The 10,000-nt window shown below is 42.7% G+C and overlaps 1 protein-coding gene across 4 annotated transcripts in view; it reads right to left on the reverse strand.

The window, feature by feature from the left end:
- dcc (DCC netrin 1 receptor) overlaps positions 1-10,000 on the reverse strand; it is a 212,217-nt gene that overhangs the window by 108,651 nt on the left and 93,566 nt on the right. For all 4 annotated transcript variants that reach the window (XM_035526724.2, XM_035526723.2, XM_081719916.1 and 1 more), the window contains exon 3: positions 1,650-1,937. In XM_035526724.2, the coding sequence (XP_035382617.1) occupies positions 1,650-1,937 (288 nt within the window). The remainder of the gene's footprint in view (positions 1-1,649; positions 1,938-10,000) is intronic.

Below are 10,000 nucleotides of genomic sequence, written 5' to 3' on the forward strand. Positions count from 1 at the left end.
ACAAATGGTTTGTGTCTGTGTGTGTGTGTGTGTGTGTGTGTGTGTGTGTGTGTGTGTTATTCAGTTAGAGTGAAATGCCACTTTTCCAGGTGACAGTCAAACTGAAAACTTCAGATCCAGTGTGTGTGTGTGTGTGTGTGTGTGGGTGGGTGGGTGGTATGTGTGTGAGGTTAGCAGCGTAACACATTCTCGGGTGCAGCATGGAGAATCAGGGGAATCCACAGTTCAAGCCACCAGCTGTCAGATCATTAGATGCAGCCAAGCAGGCCTGTAGCTCTCACTCACAGAACTCCACACTGGAATAACACCAAGCTGAGATTCCGAACTCCATCCCCCCCAGTACGATGAGGTACCTCTGCCAGCACACCTGTCCCAGCTCCTGGCTGAGCTTAATAAATATCCAACCAGATGAAGCAAGTATCTTGGACCTCAGCAAACACCAAACAGTGTACAGCAGTGGTGCTTGGACAGCAGACCCGAGGACGTCCTGACTTATATCATCCAAAGACTAAAGAGGACTGTTGTGGAGGAACTCGCTCCATCGGCAGCAGGGAAACTCGCTGCTGTGGACTGCTGTGTTGCATCCAAGTGACAGATGCGAAATGTGATCTTTAAGCAGTCTGCTACTAGCTGAAAACTGATGAATGCAGGCTGAGATGAATAGGGACAGGAGGTCTTCATCATCATAACTGAACACTAACACAAATATATGAGCAAAGTGCATGTAGGAGAGCAGAGGTATTTGGGAAGATGTTTCCCCATACTCTAATGTTTCCCCATACTCTAATGTTTCCCCATACTCTAATGTTTCTCCATACTCTAATGTTTCTCCATACTCTAATGTTTCCCCATACTCTAATGTTTCTCCATACTCTAATGTTTCCCCATACTCTAATGTTTCCCCATACTCTAATGTTTCCCCATACTCTAATTTTTCCCCATACTCTAATGTTTCCCCATACTCTAATGTTTCCCCATACTCTAATGTTTCCCCATACTCTAATGTTTCTCCATACTCTAATGTTTCCCCATACTCTAATGTTTCTCCATACTCTAATGTTTCCCCATACTCTAATTTTTCTCCATACTCTAATGTTTCCCCATACTCTAATGTTTCCCCATACTCTAATTTTTCCCCATACTCTAATTTTTCTCCATACTCTAATGTTTCCCCATACTCTAATTTTTCCCCATACTCTAATTTTTCTCCATACTCTAATGTTTCCCCATACTCTAATGTTTCCCCATACTCTAATTTTTCTCCATACTCTAATGTTTCCCCATACTCTAAGGTTTCCCCATACTCTAATTTTTCTCCATACTCTAATGTTTCTCCATACTCTAATGTTTCCCCATACTCTGTTTCATCGTACTTTAATGTTTCCCTGTGCCAATGACAACTACTATTACCAGTACTACTACTAGTGCTATTAATAATAATAAAAACATAACAGAAATTATAATAGTTAATGTTTATATATATTTCAAATTCAGCTCTGAATAATACAGCTCAGAGTTTAAAACCCAACCAATTTGCAATGTCTTTTCCATGTTTAACCTAACTCAGCTACAAACTGAACAAGCTCGAGGACCTATACAGGAGAAGGAGAGCATGGCAGGAGTGCAGGGCAAGGTGAGACTCTGCTTACCGGGTAGTACCCGCAGCTCGGCATCAGTGCCCGTGCGGGCACTGGCGGGGTTCTCCGCCAGGCAGCGGTAGGTGGCTGAGTCTGGAGGCTGTACTCTGCTGACCTGGAGGGAGCCAGAGGGCAGGACTACCACCCGGCTGTCAAGGTCAAAGGTGGCGGGCAGATCCTCACGGTTCTTCTGCCAGCGCACGGAGGGCATAGGCTCACCCGTGACCTCACAGCGCAGCAGCGCCGTGTCGCCCATGAAGGATGAGACGGACTCGGTGGGCACCACCACCCGCAGAGGACCTGAGAGAGAGCAAGAGCGCAACGGTGGGGTTAGAGAGGTGCGTGGGTGGAGCCGGTGGTTCGTTCGTTCACAGTAAACATCCATTCATTCACAATGAAGAACCCTAAATGCTGACTTCCCCACAGTTTCTTTTGGGTTCACGAGTGCATTCTGTCAATTCACGCTAGTTTACATTCTAAGTTACATTCAGACTTACATTCATTCACTCATTCACTCAACCATAAAACCTGCGGGACAGGGAGACCTAGGCTATGTTCCCGCAGCAGCTTCAAGTCTAAATTCTGGCCCAAATCCAAATTCTGACCAAATCTGACTTTTTTTTTGTTAGGCTGTTCACATTATCTTTTTAAAATGTGACTTATGTGACCAGCCACTAACCTAATGATAAATATTCCACATAATCCACAGTGGAGCCCAGCGACCAATTTGGACACAAATTAAATATCCAGCAAACAAATAACAATGAGAAATGAACAAGAGATTCATTTATTGTCTAATCTCTTCGCCCTCAATAACTCCATCGCTAGCAGCATGCCATGCCATAATCTCGTCACTGATATAGTTACACTTAGGTGACTATAGATAACACTGATATAGCTACACTTAGGTGACTATAGATAACACTGATATAGCTACACTTAGGTCACTATAGATAACACTGATATAGTTACACTTAGGTGACTATAGATAACACTGATATAGCTACACTTAGGTCACTATAGATAACACTGATATAGTTACACTTAGGTGACTATAGATAACACTGATATAGCTACACTTAGGTGACCATAGATAACACTGATATAGCTACACTTAGGTGACTATAGATAACACTGATATAGTTACACTTAGGTGACTATAGATAACACTGATATAGTTACACTTAGGTGACCATAGATAACACTGATATAGTTACACTTAGGTGACTATAGATAACACTGATATAGCTACACTTAGGTGACCATAGATAACACTGATATAGTTACACTTAGGTGACTATAGATAACACTGATATAGCTACACTTAGGTGACTATAGATAACACTGATATAGCTACACTTAGGTGACCATAGATAACACTGATATAGTTACACTTAGGTGACTATAGATAACACTGATATAGCTACACTTAGGTGACTATAGATAACACTGATATAGCTACACTTAGGTGACCATAGATAACACTGATATAGTTACACTTAGGTGACTATAGATAACACTGATATAGCTACACTTAGGTGACCATAGATAACACTGATATAGTTACACTTAGGTGACTATAGATAACACTGATATAGCTACACTTAGGTGACTATAGATAACACTGATATAGCTACACTTAGGTGACCATAGATAACACTGATATAGTTACACTTAGGTGACTATAGATAACACTGATATAGCTACACTTAGGTGACTATAGATAACACTGATATAGTTACACTTAGGTGACTATAGATAACACTGATATAGCTACACTTAGGTGACTATAGATAACACTGATATAGTTACACTTAGGTGACTATAGATAAAACTGATATAGCTACACTTAGGTGACTATAGATAACACTGATATAGCTACACTTAGGTGACTATAGATAACACTGATATAGTTACACTTAGGTGACTATAGATAACACTGATATAGCTACACTTAGGTGACCATAGATAACACTGATATAGTTACACTTAGGTGACTATAGATAACACTGATATAGCTACACTTAGGTGACTATAGATAACACTGATATAGCTACACTTAGGTGACTATAGATAACACTGATATAGCTACACTTAGGTGACTATAGATAACACTGATATAGCTACACTTAGGTGACTATAGATAACACTGATATAGTTATAGTTATAGACTATAGATAACACTGATATAGTTATAGTTATAGACTATAGATAACACTAATATAGTTATAGTTATAGACTATAGATAACACTGATATAGTTATAGTTATAGACTATAGATAACACTGATATAGTTATAGTTATAGACTATAGATAACACTGATATAGTTATAGTAATAGACTATAGATAACACTGATATAGCTACACTTAGGTGACCATAGATAACACTGATATAGTTACACTTAGGTGACTATAGATAACACTGATATAGCTACACTTAGGTGACTATAGATAACACTGATATAGCTACACTTAGGTGACTATAGATAACACTGATATAGCTACACTTAGGTGACTATAGATAACACTGATATAGCTACACTTAGGTGACTATAGATAACACTGATATAGTTATAGTTATAGACTATAGATAACACTGATATAGTTATAGTTATAGACTATAGATAACACTAATATAGTTATAGTTATAGACTATAGATAACACTGATATAGTTATAGTTATAGACTATAGATAACACTGATATAGTTATAGTTATAGACTATAGATAACACTGATATAGTTATAGTAATAGACTATAGATAACACTGATCAAAAGGAAATGTTGAAGTGTTCCTGCCTATTCCACCACCATCTTTCCTTCCCAGCAGTACAACAGTATGACGAATGTCTGGTTGGATTGACACAAAAGTCACATGAATTCCGATCTGTCCGTTCAGACTGAGCTGCACGGCTGCGTCTTGGATACGTGTCCGATTTCTGCGCCGCATATGAAAGTGGCCCAAATCGGAATTGAAAATGACAGGTCGAGTGTGGCTGTTCCCACTACCCACGTGTCACATTTGGAGAAAAGGGATTCTGCACAATTCCCTCCTGTGTGAACGTAAGCATAGAGGGAGAGCAATAGGGAAAGAGAAAAGGACAGAGCGAGGGGGGGATAGAGGGTGAGATGGGGAGAGAGAGAGAGATAGAGAGAGAGAGAGAGAGAGAGAGAGAGAGAGCCGGACATGATGCCGTGTCCTCCTGTATGAGTGTGACCTCTGTCTGGGCCATCTGCCCTGCACCTCCTCTCTGTTGTCTGTTTGCTCTGCTGTTCAAACTCTTCCACAACACAACCTCTTCACAGGAGGCCCTGCTCAAATACGGCTCCCTACAGAATCCCATCAAACACTGTGTGTGTGTGTGTGTGTGTGTGTGTGTGTGTGTGTGTGTGTGTGTGTGTGTGTGTGTGTGTGTGTGTGTGTATACATGGTTAAACCAATAAGTCAAAACATTTACTAAACCAGTACAAACAAGTTTCCATTCAAGAGAAGAAATTATATAATGCATTTAAAGAAATAAAATGCATCTTTCTGTGTGTGTGTGTGTGCGTGTGTGTTTGATTGCTAGTATTCTCTGCATATCAGGCTGCCATTACAAACAAACCGAAGGGCAAGTTCCCTGTCTGTTAAGGACATACGAACAATTTAAATTCAGCATAAAACATTTCCATTCTTACACTTTCCCCCCACACAGTGTGGGCTGAGGAGCACTCAGGGTTCAGACACACACACACACACACACAAACACACAAATACAGATGCATTTCATTTCTTTAAATGCATTATATAATTTATCAAATGTGTACTGTTTTAGTAAATATTCTGACTTATTGAACATCCACATGCACAACCACATGTGCACACACAACCTCACACACACATACACGAACACAAGCACACACAAACGCACACACACACTTAGACCAAACACACAACCTAAAGCACGCAACTCAAAGCACGCAAACGCCAGAGCAGAAGGAATGCTCTTGGCAGGCTGTGCGCGGTAAACACTCCCACCAGGGAGCTCCAATTATTTTCCAGCTTGTGCAAATGACGTATGCAGCCTCAGCCAGGAGATGCTGCTTGTTATTGGTGTGATTATTGTCAACATTACACATTTAACAGCCCTCAGGTCTCCCCTAGGATACACTGAGGGCATGTAGCATTTAGGAAAAAAGGCATGAAAGCATGTAGCCACATATAAGCCCTCATTAGGCATCTAACCTGCTTTGTTTAAGCCAGTGAAGGGGACAAATGAGGAAGTAGAGAACTTAGCAATGAGGTATGAAATTGGAACACTACCCATATAGACGATATTAGATCATAGCTTCTGCTAAAACTTGTCAATCTTTGCAGGCTTATGGCTAATTTACTGCTCCTAAGTGAAGAGATTTCCATTTGTTCGCTTACAGATTATGACGGAATTACAAGGATTTTCCTCGGACGGAGTGTTTGTCTGGTGGTGTTTCAGCTGCATTTGCACATTTCAAATGACCTCTGCGCAGAATTTTAGATGGAGGATAGCACCGGTGTACAGGAGCTAGGTGTGAGGTTCCAAGCAGCAGGCAGAACAGTGTGCCCATGGCAAATGTGCTGTTTAACAAACACCTAGTGGAAAAAGAAATGCCGCAAAATGTAGAAAATAGTAACCTGTGCTCAACTAATCTACATTATATTACACAAGGTAAGGATGTGACACTGCTAGTGTGAAACTGAACTCAGCTCAGATTCTCCACTGACAGACTGGCCCTAAGGGCACACTGAAAAATGTTCCTTACTAGTGGTGCACTTACTTAGAGAGGATGACAGAGAGAGAGGGAGAGAGAGAGAGAGAGAGAGAGAGAGAGAGAGAGAGAGAGAGAGGGAGAGGGACAGGGAGAGGAGAGAGAGAGAGAGAGAGAGAGAGAGAGAGAGAGAGAGAGAGAGAGAGGGAGAGGGACAGGGAGAGGAGAGAGAGAGAGAGAGAGAGGGAGAGGAGAGAGAGAGAGAGAGGGAGAGGGACAGGGAGAGGAGAGAGAGAGAGAGAGAGAGAGAGAGGGGGAGAGAAGGAGAGAGAGAGAGGGAGAGGGACAGGGAGAGAAGGAGAGAGAGCGTGAGAGTGAGTGAGAGTGAAAGGGAGAGGGAGAGAAGGAGAGAGAGAGAGAGAGAGAGAAAGAGAGAGAGAGAGAAGGTGACATACTTGTGGGGCATTTATGTGAAACGTTGAGGTAATAGAAGCAGAGGCAGAGATATGGGTTTATTGAGAGAAGGTTAGAGTGGAAGTGTGTGTGTGTGTGTGTGTGTGTGTGTGTGTGTGTGTGTGTGTGTGTGTGTGTGTGTGTGTGTGTGTGTAAGGAGAGGCTCTGGTTCATCCAACTACAGTGAAAGGGACTCAAAGTCGGCCAGATCTCACTAGGGAACATGTCCACTAATCCAGTTTCCCTTTACTTCAGGATGAAACGTGTATATATATATAAATTCCCCACTCAGGCTCCTTCAGTCTCTTTCCTTTAAGCTCGGTCCTCTACCAGAAAACTGGGGGCTTTGGGGGTCCTGCGTAGTATCTTGGCTCTTCCCAGGACTGCGCTCTTCTGGACCCTAGTGCTTTGATTACCACAGGAACCGCAGCTGCCTTCAACTTCCACATCTTTTCCTGCTCTTCCTTCATCCCTTGGTATTTCTCAAGTTTCTTGTGTTCCTTTTTCCTGATGTTGCCATCACTACAGCCCTCTTCTGCTGTTTGCCCACCACTACTATGTCCGGTTGATTAGCCATTACCATCTTGTCTATCTGCATCTGGAAGTCCCACAGGATTGATGCATGGTCATTTTCCACCACCTTCGGGGGTGTATCCAGCTTAGACCCTTTGAACTTCCAGCCTGTACTCAGCACAGATGTTTCTGTACACTTGGTTATGGCGTTCCATGTACGTTTAGCGCTTGTTCCTGCGCTGCCATGATTAGTGCCTTTGTGCTGTCATTCAATCTAGCCTTTTCCAGCCATTGGTGGGATCTCTCCATATCAGGCACTTCCACTGTCTGTCAGTGGTACATACCGTGCAGGGGTGTGTCCTCCCATGATGGTTCCTGCTTCTCCTCATTTCCATCCTCCCTGGGTTATCCACTAAGCACTTCAATGCTTGGGGCCACCTTCCTGGTATACTCCTGGATCTTGGTTTTTCATACTGGATAGTGGCTCTGACACTCACTAGTCGATGTCAGTGGCTACTTTCTTCTCCTTTGGCCAGCTGATTATGCCAGTGGAATACCTGATGACTGGTAGAGAGTAGGTGTTGATAGCCTGGCTCTTGTTCTTCCCGTTCAGCTGACTTCTCAGAATTTGCCTGTCTGTAGGTATTTGGCTGTAGCTTCTTTCCTTGTGGCCTCTACATGGTTCCCATTTGCCTGTGGGATTCCAAGGCACTTGTAGCTGCCCTCAACATCTGCCATGTTACCTTCTGGAAGTACGATCCCCTCTGTTCTAGCTGCTTTCCCTCTCCTTGTAACCATCCAACCACACTTATCCAGTGTGAATGACATTCAGCTGCCATTGCTGTGTGTCCTGGTGAGATGGATTAGTGAGTCGATGTCTCATTCACTCCTGGCATACAGCTTGATGTCAGCCATGTAGAGGAGGTTCTAGTTGTTCTGTTTCATAGCTGGTATCAGTAGCCACTCTGGGTGATGATCTCACTGATTTCACTGCGGGAGAACAGCATTGGGGACTAAGGTTGTATATATAAGTCTGAAGTTGTCCGAAATGCACATATACACACACACAATCTCCTGTTTAACAAATCATTTTAAATTACACATAACAAATTATAGTGACGTTAACACGGACAGTGAGATATTACTTACAACAACAGAGAGAATGAGCAAGAGAAAGAAAATCAAGAAGAAAAACAGAAAATGAAGGTGAGTGGTGGAGGATGACACGTGTGTCACGTGAGATGAGAGGCTGAGGATGACGCGTGTGACACGTGAGATGAGAGGCTGAGGATGACGCGTGTGACACGTGAGATGAGAGGCTGAGGATGACGCGTGTGACACGTGAGATAAGAGGCTGAGGATGACGCGTGTGACACGTGAGATGAGAGGATGAGGATGACGCGTGTGACACGTGAGATGAGAGGCTGAGGATGACGCGTGTGACACGTGAGATGAGAGGATGAGGATGACGCGTGTGACACGTGAGATGAGAGGATGAGGATGACGCGTGTGACACGTGAGATGAGAGAAAGACACTCTCTCTCTACAGCATTATTATACATGACACAGCAATAATATACATGACACAGCATTATTACAGCATTAATCTACATTATACAGCATTGTTATACATATTATACAGCTTTATACTGTATATGGATGGGGGGGGGGGCTCTTTAAGTAGAGTAAAACACCTGTCATAAGCTCCTGGAGACGATTTCCACTTATCAGTTTGCTCTTATACAGGAAACTTCTCGCTGTCTCTCATTTGGAGGCTCTGCTTTGTTCTGATGGGGAACAGCTGCCACTGCTGACTCCACACTACATCATACCAGCAGGCACCAACGCTTTCTAGAGATTTGATTAAGCTTACCAGTACTGTGTTTAATCTATAGCCTAAAGAGGAGCTCATTTCACACACGCCCACATACACACACACGTACTTGCATACATAATATACAATATGTATACATTGTCCATGTAATATATGTACAAGAGAATACATGTGATAGATACATGCAGATACGTAAACACGCATATATACATACTCATATATTGACCAGTTAACACCCACAATTAGCCTGTGCATATAAACACATGCCCATAACACACAGTATTTCACCTCAAAAACACAGTCAACACTAACAGTCACTTAATATCACATTACAGACTCACACGCACACACACACACACACACACACACACACACACACACACACACACACACACAGACACACACACACACAAACAAAAATACACACAAGCATGGAAAAGGACATCTGTGAACAGACCGAGGGCAACATCTGCAGGAGCATTTAGAACACAAAATTAAAAGCAAAGTAAAACTAAACACTGTACAGAGGTCAAAGGGGACATGCTAATCCTTCAGTAAAAATTATTCAGGTTTCACCGGAATGGCAGACACTATCAAAGCAAATACTTAAGCAACTGTCTGGGTGCTGCACCTCTCTCGCTGCACACGCAGCGAGCTAAGGGCGCCCTACCACTCAGCCCCACTGTGGAGATGGAAAAGAACACAGGCCCAACAGCACACGCTCCACACCATCCGTACAACGCCACGGTCACAACATTCCCAGAATCCAAGACTGGGAATGTATGACTTATTTTCCAATGCTGTATTCCTTAGTAGGCATTAAAAAACATTATATGTT

Source organism: Electrophorus electricus, chromosome 8 (genome assembly GCF_041902795.1).
Source record: "Electrophorus electricus isolate QZ-2024a chromosome 8, ASM4190279v1, whole genome shotgun sequence".
NCBI lineage: Eukaryota > Metazoa > Chordata > Actinopteri > Gymnotiformes > Gymnotidae > Electrophorus > Electrophorus electricus.